Raw genomic sequence first — 16395 nt, forward strand, 5'->3', positions numbered from 1 at the left:
TGACATTTTTGTTCCAGATTTTTCTTAAATTCCCCAATCCAGGTTTCTTGCCACTGCCCTGACCACAGGGGAAGGCCATGTTGGCTGCAACAGCTGCCATGCTCTTTAGTATACCCAGGACAAGAGATGGAGCTACTGGAGATTCCCCACTGATGGGCCAAGGTGATTAAGGGACTGGAGCACCTCTTCCATGAGGGTAGGCTGAGAAAGCTGGGTTTGTTGGCCCAGGGAAGACAAGGCTCAGGGGGATTTCATCAATGTGTATAAATAATAAAGGGTGATTAAGAGAGAACAGAATTGAGTGAGGAATAGCAGTCCTCGTACCTCTCTAAGCATAAGGAAAATTCTGTCTAGAGGATATCAATACTCCATAATCACAGTTATTGCCATTGCTAAGGACACCCTTCAACACAGCAGCATTGACTGAGATTAGACAGGATGAACATTTGACATCTGGGGCAATCTGAGGAACTGCAGCTACTAACAACCTGATCTTTCTGCATCTGTCTCACTTTCTTCTATGGCTACATAGATCAACACATTTTCTGGCACCCAACTCACCTGATTTACATAGGGGAGTTAACCCCAAGGTCTGTGTGAGACTTCAAGCAGAATTCTTGCTGGTTGACCAGCTACCAGTGGTGCATAAAACCAGTGTTTTGTTGCTCTGCAAGAAAAGTTAAGCGAGAAGTTTGGAAAATTGCTGAAATATCCATTAATATCTGGGATTCCAGTGCTTCTTTGAGCCTGACAAATAAGAAGTCCATCCAAATTCACCTCTCCTCCAATTCACAGGCCTACAACAGACAAAAGGGATCTTTCTGTACAAGGAAATCAAAAGAAAACACTTCTATGGTCTGTCTTTAAAAGAAGATGCAAATTAGCTGCTACTCCTGACAGGCTTTTGAAGACACCAAGACTGGCACTTACAGAAGCTGTTAGGGGGGTTCAATGTTTCTAAGTAAACATCAATTATATGCCTATGGTAATGTTTTCTGGCCCTCAGGATCAGTCCTGCAAATGGTCACAAACAGCATCAAAGCTCCAACAGATAACACTCTGAAGAGCTACAGCTGCCCTCTGTTGGTACCTCAACAGCTCTGGAGTATTTGCTTCTAATATTGGACAAATGGTCTCGTTCACCTAATTTATACACTGAGCTCAACTTTCAGATTCTCTCTTCCTGTTTGCCCTCCAGCACACAAACGTGGATGATGGAAAACAGAGTTAGTTTCTTAGATAGAAAGAAAATGTTTTGAATCTAATGTGGTACAAAAGCCACAAATATTCTATCAGGATTTCCAGTGCAGTATTTACAAAACACATACTTGCTCCTTCTCAGGCTGGGACCCAGAACATAACAAGTGCAGAAGTTACAAATGCAACAAACAGCTTAACAATACACACCCTGTTGATGCAAAGAGCCAAAGTCACAATAAACATAACACACAAGTATACAAAGAGTCCCCAGAATTTTATTTAAAGATATATGTTCAAATGCAGCATTGAAAAAAGAGAGAGTGGAATGCCAATAGTCAGCGAACTTATGCAGAGTTATGTTTTCTTTGATAAACTAGCACCATTGAATCACAAGTCACAGACTAATTTATTTCTAGAGGTGTAAAAACCCTCCACCATTATAAAATTTCTATGAATTCTAGTAAAAATTGATTCTCAATGTACTACTCCTACAGAGATGAAAGCAGTCAAGTACAAGTTTTCACATCTACTCATTGTTCAAATTACCCATAAACTACAGTTTTTTCTTGAGTCTAAACATCCCGATCAAGGGGAAAAAAATGTCTAAAAAGTGAACTTCACAAGTCTTTACAAACTAAACAAGTAAGAAAAATCTACTGTGTTATAAATATACACAGTACAATATGTACAAGTCTGGTCTTATAAAATAAGAGCTTCCTGGTCCATAAAAATACTAACTCAGCTACAAAATTTTCCCAGTATTTAGTCAAGCTGTCTCAAGCAGTCACCATAGCAAATTCCTAAACCACTGATTTGTTCCATAACACAACAGTTTGAACACGTTCACAATGGGAAAGAGCCCAACACTTCACCATAAAACTGCTTTCTAATCCTAATTTCCCACTCAGGTTCAGTGACGCTGCTAGTGTTTGCTATCTATTTTAATGTCACAAGACCTTTACATATTTCTAAACTGTGTTTGAACTATTCAAAGTGCTGAAAGTGCAATCAAAGAATAGAGTTCTGTATCCATTTTCCAGTGCATCCTTCTCTGGCACTGGTAACAGTAGCCACGTGTTTATAGGTCTGTGAGGTCAACAAGGCACACACTCATTTGTACATGCTCAGGTAAGTATGCACAGACACACACATGCACTTTGCTTTAAAGACCTGCCCCATAACATTAGAAGGTTTCTTTTGAATAAGGAAATTCAAAAATTCCTTACAAATGCCTTAATGCAGATGCCTGGAATTCATAAAAGAGCCTGACACAAACTGCTTAAAATGAATGTGAGATGGTGGTGGGGAAAAAAAAAAAAAAAGTTTTGGTTTTAAACTTATAGTATCCAAGTATTGCTCTGGAATACAGAGACACAAAGTCTATGCTCTCTCACTCTTTATCAAGCCATGTCCAGGTTACAGTAGCCCATGTGATTTATCATTACAATTAACAGCATTTGTGAGCACACACATATGTAACACTCGGTATTTGTTCTTCTACTGGAGACCATCTGCAGTCTGAATGACAATGAAACCATTTGAAGAATGTTTCAAGCCATATCCTTCTGTACTTACACACACAAGTACAAGAAATAACAAAGCTGAGTTGTGCCTCAACCAGAAAACAGATTTCACTGAGACAAGTTAACATTGCCTCCTTTTCTCTCTCCTTCTCTACAGTGCTCTCCTCCGACAGGCATCGTAGTAACTCGTGCTGTTAAAAATTAAGAACATATCCCTCTTGACAAAGTTGACAAATTTTTCTAGTGGGCACATTGGCTTGCTGGAATGTTTATAATGATCCTTGCAGAACGAGGTCTGGAATGTAACGTCAGCACCGTTATACAGGATGCGGATAAAGTGTTCTTTGGGTCTCTTCCCATCCTGCCACAGCTCGAAAACTAATCTGGCAGCAAATCTAGGAAATCTGGCCTCTGTAATGCCCAAGGCACTGAGAACAGGTGACAGTGTGACATCATGTGCAGAGTAGAGAACAAATACTTCTTCTTTCTTGCCTTCAGCGACACGTTGCAGCCGATCAACAGTCTGGTTGAGGAAAGGATGAGTGGCCAACAGCGCATACAAGAAATAAAGTTTCTTTTCCTGTCTTTCTCTCTCATCCTCCAACTGGTGTCTCTTGATTACTTTGAAGTGTTCCATACCAATGCAGCCAGTTTTGGTACACGGAAAAGTGACATTGTGACAAAAATAGCACAGGAGAGAATCTATAGGGTTAGAAGCTCTCAGCTGCCTGGTGGGAATGCCCACAATCTTTGCCATATCCACATATATTTTCTCCAAATCATTGTTTTTCACCCGCAAGCTGTACTGTCTGCGCTGCTCCTCCTCTAGGTAGTGGTTTCTCATGGGGCAGTCGCAGCTTCCAGAGCAGAAAATGGTGCTCCACTGAAGCCTCATGTTAATTTTTTTCCAGTCAAAATCTGGCAGAAAGGTGTAGAGCAGGGCCAGCGCACTCTGCAGGGTTCGACTTTTCCCTGTTGTCTCCAAGTAGAGCTGTTTTGCTGTCCAGTCACTGGGAAGCAGTTTATGTTTGTTTATATAAATTTCTCGTAATTGTTGTCCATTCCTCAAGTGTTGTACAACCCCTGAAAGAGAATTTTTTAAGAAATTACAACATAAGATTAGAAACTTTGTAGTTTTGAAAAAATAAAAAAAATACAGCTAGTAGCCTTACTGATAAATGAACACTTAGTTAAAAGGTTATGAACTTACAAAACTGAACTTCATTTACGATTGACTAATACAAAAACCGTTTTTCTTCAGTATCTCTCAGATTCTAGGAACTAAGCTGAAATATAGGCAGAAAAACCTGGTTCCACAAGATTTGTTTAAAACCTTTCCTTGGACCAAGACAGAGACTGAATGGATCTAACATGACTATAAAAGTAGTTTTGAAGATGATTTTGAAGATAGACCCAGACAGGCAGAGAATGCTTTGCTCCCTGAAAATTTATGGCAGCCAGTAAAACCACCAGCAGTCACAAAACAAATACAAAGAACGTAAATTAGTGTGTAAACTCACAAAACAGTGGCGAGGTGTGCCAATCCCGTCAAACTTTCTTCTCCAGCCTCCTTCAGGAGGCTTTTTGTCTTTTTAAACAAAAAATTGTCTAAATTTTAAACAATTTCAATTGTTTGATAATTCTTACACTAAAGCTCTGCCAGCTGGGAAGGAAGAGGTGTCCATCCTCCTGACACATCAAGACCTTTGCTCCAGAATCTGTGTTTCTTGCATTAGCCTCTCACAGCAGCAAAGCAACAGGTAGGAAACATCTATGCACCATAACATACATTGCTAGAGACAAAAGGAGTCCCCAAATACCAGTTACAATCCCTGTGTTGTGTGCAATTCCACATACAACAAGCTGTGCTGGGAAGTGTCAGGGAGTGGTCCATGCCATCCTGCCTCAATTTCTCCTGACATCACTTTGCAACACTTGACACTGACCAAGTTTTTTTCCCATGGGAACCCATAAGGATTTGACAGGCACCAGATGTATAAAGTATTTCTGTAATACAAGCATCCAGTTTGTCTGTTACATCAGAATCCCTTGTAAGGGACACAGCAGCTACAACACAGGTAAAAGCAGGCCACTAAGTGGTTGTTCTTCAGTTCCAGGGCTCCTCTGAATCACAAACCAGTCAGAGCACCAGACTCTTCCTCAGGAGGTACTGAGCAGTGCTGTTTGTCACAAGGGTAACAAAGCAATTTTGTGGTGTAAAGCAACATGATGGAAAGGTGCTCTGACCTGCTACAAATAAAGTTAAGAGATGCCAAGCTTGACCAGTCTGTAACGGAATTGTCAAGCTATAGGATAAACCATGGTTTCTACAACTGCTGCCACTTTTACAGTAGAGAGACTAATACTTTATTCATATCCCAGCATAACCTATGCTATGACCAACATGGTAAGCTTCCATAAAAAAGCATTTATGTCAACATAAAGAAAATAGAAGATCTCTTTCAAGCAGACTGTGTTTAAGAGAGCAGAGGACAGAGCTGCTATGGAAACTCACCTGTCTGTGTAAGCTCTCCCATCTCACACAGAGAATGACTGGGGTAGCGAGGGAGGCTGCTCAGGGAACCATCCATTTGGGCTGCAGACCCTTTGGACATGTGTTTAATGAAAGCTTCAAGCTGAGGATGAGACGGTTTCCTAGAGAGGTAAAAACCAAAATGTGAAAACTCCCAAAATCATATGGGAAAACAGCTCTAGAGAGTCAAGTATTCCAAGTATGTCAGCTCCGAAATTTCATGGTATGAGGTTATTTCCCACTGAGACAACATCTGCAGTTACTCAGGACTTTTGCAAGTATGGAAAAGAAATCTAACTACTCACTATCTACCAAAGAGATATAGTGAAACAGATGTCTTCTCATGTTACGATTATGATACCTTTCAGTAAGCAATTTGGAAAGATTTTCTTTTTTTTGTTTGGTTTGGTTTTTGTTTTTTTTTTTAAATGCAGTCACTAATACTGTTGTGAATTTAAATATATATAAAAATCCTTATAAAAAAACAAACCTCTCCCCCGTTTCTAAAGTACCATTGCACTTACAGCACAGCCAAGGGCACTACCAATCTAAAGGGGTTAAAACAACCAGTATTTTAAGTAGATGATCTTGAGGGAATTTTTGAACTCTGTAATGTACAATGCTGATTACAATCTCAGCCTTTCTTTCTAATTACTTCAGACCTTAAGCACATGTAGTCTCCATTAAGTGGTACCTGGAAAGTAGTATCCAGAGGCCCCATTAAAATTGAAAGTCATTGTTTTGGGTATTGTACTATAACCCAGGAAGGAAGAGGCCAATACTGTTGGACACTTGAACAGATAAGATACCCCACCATGCAAGTAATGAACACAGCTGGAAAAGAAATATACACCAAAATGCCTGACTTAACTCACTGAAACAGAATTCGAGTCCATGAAAGAATTCTCAGATCTCCTAAACTCATCTGCAAATTTCAAAGACGCTCTGGACTCAGCTCACTGTGGTACTGCTGTGCAGAAAACTACAGATACAAAAAAGGCCACAAACAGTATAACCTAAAGAGGTTTGAACCTTTAAAAAATAAATTATGCTCACATTTCTACAGCAGAAATGCATTACATAAACAGGGATTTCTTTGTTAAATGTCAGCGGTTACCAAATGTCAACAGTTACCAAATGTCACACAGTCACTTCTCTGCTTTCGTGCAGAACTAAAACAGAAACTGTTTGGCAATCGAATCTGTCCCAGATGGTTGTCATTTTAATAGGATTTTCAGCCTGAACAGGGTTAATATTTTTGAATGTTGCTTAAAAAACCGCTAAAATTATATATATAAGATAAATTTTGCCTGAGATATTTTACAGAAGTCTGAGGTTTGTGTTTATTCCTCATATTTCCATTTGCTAGAATGATAAACTATTTTGATAGAAAAACCTCAGGCCTAAAAAACAAAAAAGCAGAGTTGCAGGACCCACCAGAGGGAGCAATAACACCACTAAAGTAGGAATGAGTGTCTGGAATCAAAGTTTTCTGGGACAAAGACATCCCTGCTTACATAGAAGAGCCAACTGAGAAACTCTCATACACGAGAAGACCTCTTGCAGAGCTGTGCTCACAGCATGAATATACAGGAGATCTCATAAGAGTCAGTGCCTGTCAATAGAAAGGTTGCTCATATCATTTTGTAAAACTTGAGTTTTCCAGTATTTAATTTACCTTCAGGAAAAAAAAAAACCTCCTGGAAGGAAAATGTTACAATAAATCATGGTACAAGTGCCAGTAACAAAACAATGCAAAATGAGACAAAAAGCATAATGAGATAAAAAGTCAGATTAATAATGCCATTTTTCCTTCAAATTGAAAGGAAACTGAGCCAACTTATGACATTGTAACTTCACAGTTTCTTCTGCATATTACAATTTTAACAAAGCAAATGAAGATTAATATTTGCAAAGCAGAGATACATAAGTCAGGCTTTGTTCCTTTCTCAAGCAGTCAAGGCTTCCTGTTGCACAACTGTACATTAGAAGCTCACTCAAGCTCCAAACGAGAATTTCAAACTGAACATTTTGTACATTACACTATTGTCACATCCCAGCACTGCAATCTAAAAATGGGAGAAGTTGAGAAAATTAAATTAAACCCATTAGCAAATTGCTCTTTAAGCTTATCACAAAGGTAGGAGGCTGAACTACCAATTTTCTTAATCTTGTACTTTACAGAAGTCTACACATGAATAAATTGTCAACCACAATTTTCCTTAAACTCCATTTATTTAACTAGCAAGTTCCGCAAATACATGTGAAAGAAAACTTTGAGGAACTGCATTATCCATTCAACTTCTTTTGCTGCTTTGTTTATAAAAACCTGAAAGAATTCTAATGGAATCAAACCTGTGCTGACAAAACTGCCAGCAACCACTTGCGGGAAGAAAGAAAGGAAAGAAGAAAGAAAAGTATTTGTCAGTGCTTTGCAAAAAGATTTCTCAAAAAAAATGGCAGGCAAGTCAAATTTTCATATAGATACCTAGATGCAAGTTACTTAGCTTTGAATTACACTATATTTAAAGTGAAGACAAGATAAGCACATGCTTGCAGAATCAAATTATGAAATATGACAAATTCAAAGCTTACTACTTGTTAGATGTACTCCAGGGAAGAAAAAAAAAAAAAATCAAACAATAAAAATAAGAGCCATTCTGCCTGAAGGAGACAGATATCTCAGGCTACAGAATACTTTTATCCTGAATGTAATCCTCACGTATGGAACCAAATTCTGAAAATACCAGAAATTCTCCTCAATTAACCCTGTACAACTGGGCAAATAAACACATATTTTTCTCAGCAGCAAAATTTACAACAGCATTCAGGCTGCCAGCTGACAAACCATTCCCCCTCCCACCCCAAGATTTCTCTTTTATTTAGAATATGAATCCTCCTGTTGAATTGGCCAATTTACAGATGCTGCAGGAGATGGAGTATCCAGGCAACCCGGCTGGGGCTGCTGGAGCAGGAAGCAAAGGAAATTGCTCAGTCGTACAGCTGAAAAGACTGAATTATCCTTAAAATTTTATTTCCATAAAAGTAATCAGAAAATAAAAGTGGGCTAAAGGGATATCTTTCTGTAATTTACCCAGCATTACAATGGCAAGCTATTATTACAATGGAAATAGTATTAGTACAATAAATATTTCAAATTTTGTCAGAGCATAAGCTTTTCACTTAAATCCACTAGCAATAGCCACAATTCCTCATTCTGAACATTTGTTTCCCATATTTCAAGTCTGATAATTTGCCTTTTAATGATTTTACTTTTGTAAAATAGAATGAATTTTACCTGTAACAAAACTGAGGATGCTTCTTTTCCCTCATAGTAATTAATTCAGCTTATCTTTTCCTTATTTACAAACTAAACACTGGGATAATAGATGCCAGATGTAACACTGTAGTTTTCATGCACTAGCATTAAAATGGACCAACATTGAAATCCTTATTCAACACTTAAATACCTTATTTGTAAAGGTCTTAAAAAGTTTTAATACTGAAATATCACCCCTTTATTGCTACACTGTAACCAGTGTACATGGAAAGAAATCACACTGCCCAACTATTTGAACTCTATGTGCATTTCTGCCAGGAACTGAGCTGACATCCCTCAATAAAAATTTGCTTTTTCCTTGAGGCATTCAGACACAAAAATGTATGGCAGACAGACATGACCTTTCTGTAAGTGTACAGCATGTTATTCTGTCTGCAACCTGTACCAAGCAAGCCCCTTTTTTCTTTACTTAAAATGCAAAAAATTATTTTATAACTTCAAGCAAAAATAATGTGTCTTTTCTGTGAAGTTCAAGTAGACAAAAAAAAGTGTCAGATCAAAGGACTGCACTGTTTCCTTTTTAGAAGGCAAATGAATGGAAAGAGCCACTAAACCCAACAATAGATCAGTGTAGTCTACAAAAGAGATCCTAAGGCAGTAGTAGTACTGTTGGGGATTATTTATTCATAAAGGTCTCACAGCTTTTACATTTTTATAACAAACTCTACAGTGCTCCCCTGGCAGGGGCCTGGGACTGGATGATCTGTAAGGTCCTTTTCCACCCAAATCATCTTGTGATTTTATAATTCCACCTACTTCACTGCTCTCCTGAGTCTTTAGAGTCGAGAGGAGACCTTTCTTCACCTAATTCTGGTCTGGATTGTACTTTGACCTCACTCCAAGTCAAATCCACACCTCCTTTAGCTCACAGTATGCTACCTTCCTCTCCCACACTTTTCCATCTCATTTTTGTGGCAGTTTCAAAACATGTGCCTATTGAACATAAAATTTCAGTATTTGTTACTAAGCTTCTCATGATTAACATCAACACCTTTCAAAACGCCTTAAAACATATGCTAATTAATCCAGTTTACTATCAAATTATAGCAGTCTTCTGAAATCATTTTAGCATCTTCCAAAAAGCATTTCTTCTCTCACATACAAATTCAGTGAAGAAACACTGCATATTTTTTTTACTTTTGACACTGTAAATGTGATCTACATAAGGAACAAAAAGTGGGAGAATAATTTATTTCCCTCATGAGTAAACACTACAATGAAAAGATTTTCATAACATCATTCAGTTGATTTTCTCGAGGAAAAAAGTGTATATTATTCAGTTCCCTTCGGAAATTTCCATCCGGAACAATGAAAATAATAATAATAATGTTAATTGAAGTTTTAGAGGGAAGAAATCTCCAAAACATTTAATCCATTTGCTTATATTCATTCCACACTTAAATGTCACAATCCATCATTTGCAAAACCAAAGAGTGACCTCAAGGCTATTTTGCATATCCATTAGAAGTCCATGGGGCTGTAGCATAATCTGCTTAATTAATGAATTCCATCAGCTGAATGCCAGGTCAAATAAAGAACAGCCTGCATATGAGCAGCATGCTTATCTGATGCTGTAAGTCCAGAAAGCTTAAACAAGTCAGACTTTCAATCAGACATCTCAACTGTACAGCACCAAGAAGCCTTCAGTTCAAAGGTAGCGATTACAGACCTTGTCATACTCCCCTTACAAATATTTTTACAATCAAACACCACGTTTACATCACAAAGGAATATAAGCCCAACAGCCAAACACAGCATATCACTTCCTGATGCTAAAGTAATAAATGTTCCATTTAAAACACTGGTCAAAGCAGTAACAATTCCAGCCCTATTCAGGAAGGTCAGCTTTAACACCTCTGGACAGAACAGTGCAGAGCCAACTCCTTTAATCTTTCTGCTGCCCTAAACCAGGATATTCTGTTTTACATAAATTCTGTTCTTGGGAAAACAAGATCTTGCAGTGGCTGTGAATGTTAAGGGATGTGTACAGATGTATCATCTGTCCACTGATGCTCTAATGCTTCATAAATGGTATGAGCCAAGGATATCTCCCCCACCGGGCTCCTTGGAGCCTGACACTGTGCTCTCTTAACTGCTCCACTTGGTCATTCTGTGTCAAAAGCCACACTGCTTCCTTGCCTTTTATGAATAGTTTTTGTGACTCCAGGGCCTTCATATTGTATTCCTTGACTGAAGCTGAAGTGGAAATCGCTATAAAAGCTTCTCCGACAACTACAAAACTGAGGTCTCATGTGGCACTTTAATATTGAGAAATACAGCAACTAATCCAACATTGTCACTTGCAGTCAGCATCTTTTCGATAAAGCTTTCTCACATACCTTCTAACATGACAGATATTAAGCAAGATCAGAAGATCAGAGCCACTAAGAACTCAATGGAGATCTGGATCATATTTCTTTACTTAGTACTGCATGCTGAAAATAGTCTCAGCCCTAAAGGCAAGTCATTAATAACATTATCATAGCTATTAGCAAACGATTCATTTTCCATCTTGTTAGAGAAATTAATTGCCCACTCAGTTCTATGGCAGAGATAACTGGAGTTTGGTCACCATTGACCACAACTCTGTCTGCCTCCATTCACCCAATTCCTTATCCACTGAGCAGTCCATCCTTCAAATCCATGTCTCTCCAATTTGCAGATAAGGATGTCATGTAGGACTGTACTGAAAGCCCTACAGAAGTGCAGGTAGATGACACTGGTCGGTCTTCCCTTGTTGACTGTTGCAGTCACTCCATCATAGAAGGCCACCAGATTGGTCAGGCACAACTTGCCCTTAGTAAAGCCATGCTGGTTGTCTTGAATCATCCCCTTATATTGCATGTGCCTTAAAATGCTTCCATGAGGATCTACTCCATGATCTTCCCAGGCACTGAGGTGAAATGCACTTTCAGCATGGCATTAACCTTTTCAGCGTGACAGAGAAAAGCCAATTCCAAATGAAGAAATAATGCTCTTGCTTTTCTGGTGTAGAATTAAAGACAGAGGAGATTCCATGCTATTCTGGGAAAAGGTATTTATGGTGTATCTACAGTGCTGTGTTTATCTATTGTGCCTCTTTTCCTGAGTAATGTATGCAGGAACACAAAGCAGACCCAGCCCCCAGTCACTTGGAAATCTCCACACCTGACACCGCTGAGGTGGTAGCAGCATAAAGATGTATATTTGCCTAAAGGTTGTGCTAACATATCTGAGTTTTTCTTGATATTTTTCTTTTAATTGGAAGTATTCAGTAGGTTCACTGGTAATTTCTCTACTGGAAAAAAAATAATACCATAGATCCTTTTAAAAAGGAGGAAAAAACATATGTAATCAAGCAATCTAGGGCAAAGGCTGGGGATTTACATCATCACTGTTTATTTCTACTGCTTTACACTATAATTCATCTTTATCAGCGAGTAAACTCTAAACAAAAAGAAAGGTTCTTCCATGGGGAAAAGAAGCAATTCAGATCATATCTACAGCTCAAAGTGGTTCAGGTGTGAAAACAGACATCAGCAACCTACAAAGACATGAGGACAGACAGAAGCACACTGTACTGATACAGAATGGAAACCAGTGTTTTAACCTCAGTCAGACACAAATAACTGAGTGTGACAGTACTTAACAGTGAGTGCTAACTACAGGAAAAGGGTAGTTTTCAAGTCGCAAAATGCATTTTCTGTTAATTTGCATTTTTAAGTTAAATGTACAACTTCCATTTTTTTCCTGAGTTTTGACACAAATCATTAATTTAAGGGAACTCTGATAGCCTATATTTCCGAAAAGTAAAAGAAAAAAATAAAAATATAAAATGCAAATATCAGTTTTTTTATGGTAGTGATGAACTGACTGAGACCTTTTTGTATTCAGATGAAAGGAAACATGCTGAGCTGAAATGAAAGAGACTATCTAAAAAACTTACATTTTGAAAATTTGTAAAAGCTTATCTAAGAGGAATGGCAACCTAAATATTCAATTAAATAGCTTTTTCTTTTTAAAGAAATACAAAGAACTTATTCTAATCTGAACTGGTAACAGGTAATAGTTCTTGTTTCAAGGGAAGTATTGTACACCACTGATACAGGGGTTGTTTTTTTTAAACCATAACAATACACAAGTATCTGAAGTCACAACGTACTTCAGGCTGCACAAATTGTTTCCTGAAGAAGAACAAAATAATTCTCAAGTAAAACAAGCATTTAGGAATGACATAACCCAAGAATTTTACCTGCTGGGCACCAACATACAGTCAATGTCAGGTCTCTTTGTCTTGGGAATGGCATAGAGTGGATACCTATCACCATGTCGAATCAACACTTGAACTGACACCAGCTTAAAATAATGAGGTGCATGACCTAAAGTGAGGAAAGAGGAAGAAAAAAAAAAAAAGAGACAAAATATGTTACCTGGCCACACTTTAATAAAAAAGCAAGTATAATTAGCTTGATAGCTTTGTTATTGCAATGAAAGAAAACACCCCTAAGAAATTATAACTTACCATCCCAGGAAAGATTTCACTTTAAATTGCAAGATAAATTACGCAAGACTGAGTTTCTTAAAACATCTCCATAGGACCTCTGAAGTCTGACAACCACACAAGACATTATTCAAGCACCGAACTCTGCCACCACAATAAGGTTATTCCACTTTTATAATGCCTCTCTTCCAGACCTCATCATAATGATGGATTTTGCAGCACGTCTAATCTGGAGCTTTTTGATATACTAGTTTGTAATTTATTTTATATGCATTAGTGGGATATGCTAATGAGGGAATTCATTCAGACTCCCTTGCTGCTGCAGCCGCTGTAGGGTAAAGAATGCAAATATGCCTTCTAGCTGACCACGTCTAATGGTTTGGAATCCAAAATTAATTACTTCTGTAGGGTTGGGGTTTTTTTTCAAAATTCCAAGTCAACTGTTTGCAATGCATCTCACTTGTAGTAAATATTACAATTCAATTACAATTACAATTCCCAACCCTTTTAATTTTAGACCATTGGCTGGAGGCAGAACCACTTCCAAAAATCAAGACAACAGAGAGGATACAAAGGGAAGAAAAGAAGAACAGCATATTTTGAATGACTTAAGGAAATTCAGCAACCAGTTCATGTTTGCTGTACCTTCTCCAAGTACCAAAGAACTGACCATGCACAAAGTTATCAATTCCAGTGACAGCACACAGACACAAGCAACTAAGCTGTGGTTTGCACTCCCAAAACTTACCTTCCATGCTGCGTTCAGCAATGGTGGGAATATTGCAGTAAACATGAGCTTCATAAACAGGATCTATGGCAGGAGGCTCTGTCAGCAAATCAGGCATTATTCTCTTTCGGCTCTTAGGATTCAGTCCATCTTCCCTGACTGGGTTTACTGGTATTAAATGCACTGAAAGATACAAAACATACACCATACATCTTTAGGAGGGTTTAAGGACATAGAAGACTATAACTTTTAAAAAATTATTTTAAAGTAATTATGCACAAAGACCATGGTTTCCATGAGAGGATGTCTCTCAAGAGTATACAACTTTGTTGTGATTTTTTTGCTGATTTACATAGCCCAGAAGAGCTCCTTGGCAAAGTCAGCGCTCAGCTAAGACTTCAGAAAAGACCTGGATATAGAACAATGCTGCCTTTTACACTCTTCTTGAAGCTTCTTTTTCTGTCAGTCTCTGATGAAGCTCTAAGAACATGAATTGAAGAAAAAGGGCCACAACAGGCCCAGCTGTTTCTCATCATTTTCCCTTAAAAACTGACATTGAAGGACATCAGCACAAGATACAGCACGGTTATGATGATGGTAGTACAAACCATTGGGAATATAGAGTAGTCAAGATCGAAGGATCTGGAGTATTCACCATTTTCCTCACTAATCCCTGACCTTACTTTGCTACTTTGCCAGCCTTAAACAGTCTGGCTTACCTAAAAAAAAAAAAAAAGCACACAAATTATATTTCTTGAAACATAACTCAGACTACCCAAAGAACATGAAACACAAAAAAATGAAGTTAATGCTTATACACAGTGGGGGAACTAACAGAAATACCACCGCTAGGTCTTCCGACACAGAGAATCAAGTTGAAGCATATCTGAATTTAAGGTCAGAGTTGTAATGACAACATCCTTTACATCCTTGATGTGAAAGAATTAGTTAATTTATGAGGTTTACAAGACTACACTTGTAATAACAAATGCCCACATTTATTTTTTTCTATTAGTATTTTCTGGTATTTTAATCAGAAGTTTTAAAGGTGAAAACGAGGAGGAAAAGTGTCTGTATTTTTACCCCATTAGTCTTCGGGGGGAGGGAGGGGGGAGAGAAAAGAAAGAAAGAAAAGAACAAAGTTCAAAGCAAAACTTTACTATTCTTCTGGGTCAGTTCCTCAGTTCCATCTGGACTCCCCACTCCAATTTTAGAAGTGAATTTGTTTCACAATAAGGAGTTCTGCAGACCAAGAAAAACAACGACAACAGCAAACCAAAATGAAAAGCATGTAGATTTTAGGAACACGTAGCCAGTAACACAACGCAGACTCTTCATTCTTACACTACACTACAATACACTTCAGATGTTTTTATTTGGTTAGCCTTTGCCTGCCAAAACCAGAATCCAAGCATTTTCCATAGCCTTGCTAGTGCTGTTGACAAGGCCATACCCATAAAGTGCAGTGACTTCAAACTTTTGATTGAGCTGTTTCAGTTCATGCACACAACTGTGCTTGGTGAGAATATTAAACTATAATTTTGACTTTGGCCACTTAAACTGAGGAGCTCAGTGCCATTCCAGCATTTATCTACCAGATTCATTTTTTAGCTCCTTCCATGCTTAGACTCACGTTGTTGAGAGACATTGCAAACCACTGACCAAGAAACCAGCAGTAACACAGAGCCTTGGCAATATCTGTCAGAGGTTGGTAACTCTGGCTTGAAGGGGCTTGCAGCAAACCTGGGTTTGGGGTATAAAACTCAAACCCAAGAATGTGTTACAACAGTTGCTGGACTCTGCAAATAGAAGGCAGTAGTTGTCTAAAGAGTATAATGACAAACTACAGCAGTTACATTATGTTGGTCAAGTTTCCAAGCCAGAAAAGGTTCCAAGCAACAACTCTCAGCTTTCTGTAGCAATCTTCTCTAGAGCCACTCACAACATTGCTACTGCTCACTTAATGTCACAGACACGCACAGGCTGAAGCACTGGAGAGGTGATGTTACTCAATCCAGTTTAGACACGAGGGTTTCAGAAGACAGGGAAACCACACCCCAATGGCAAAAACTACGAACTCTGGTGCTAAAATTTGGTTGGGGGGGAAAAGGGCAAAATAAGGATCCTAATCTTTTACCTAAGGTAGTTTTAGCTGTGAAAAAACATGAACAGAGCACATTTTGCATTGAGACAATTAACTGCAGAAGCCAACAGATGCATACATTAGCTTATTAAAATCAAGTGCCTATGATTCCTGGGGCCAAACAGTCTGTTTGCAGACAGCAAATCTCATTTCTAATCCAACTGGTTGAATAAATACCTTAACACTGCCAGACAAATTTAAGGATAAGGAAAAGCACTAAATCTTAAAGAGAACCACCTACTGCCTTTAAAATATTAAAAATAAAACTGAATATTAAAAAATAACAGCTACAGGATTGCCAGATTACATGTTTGAAGTTAAAAAAGCCACTCACAGAACACCCTTAAAGGAGACTTGAGTCAGCACAGTAGCAATGGGTGCAATTTAAGAATATTTTGTGGACTGGAAATGGACTCAGATTAGGAATAACAATAGTTCATGTAATAACT

General features: G+C 38.2%; 1 protein-coding gene across 2 annotated transcripts in view; it reads right to left on the reverse strand.

Annotated features, from left to right (window-relative positions):
- Positions 1-1455: 1455 nt before the first annotated feature.
- Positions 1456-16395, reverse strand: part of PXYLP1 (2-phosphoxylose phosphatase 1) — an 84741-nt gene continuing 69801 nt past the window's right edge. For both annotated transcript variants that reach the window (XM_027650685.1, XM_027650684.1), the window contains exons 3-6: positions 13825-13986; positions 12828-12954; positions 5239-5378; positions 1456-3806 (exon numbers count right to left, since the gene is read on the reverse strand). In XM_027650685.1, the coding sequence (XP_027506486.1) occupies positions 2875-3806; positions 5239-5378; positions 12828-12954; positions 13825-13986 (1361 nt within the window). In that variant the 3' untranslated portion in view covers positions 1456-2874. The remainder of the gene's footprint in view (positions 3807-5238; positions 5379-12827; positions 12955-13824; positions 13987-16395) is intronic.

This window comes from Corapipo altera, unplaced genomic scaffold, assembly GCF_003945725.1.
Source record: "Corapipo altera isolate COAL_440 unplaced genomic scaffold, ASM394572v1 54, whole genome shotgun sequence".
NCBI lineage: Eukaryota > Metazoa > Chordata > Aves > Passeriformes > Pipridae > Corapipo > Corapipo altera.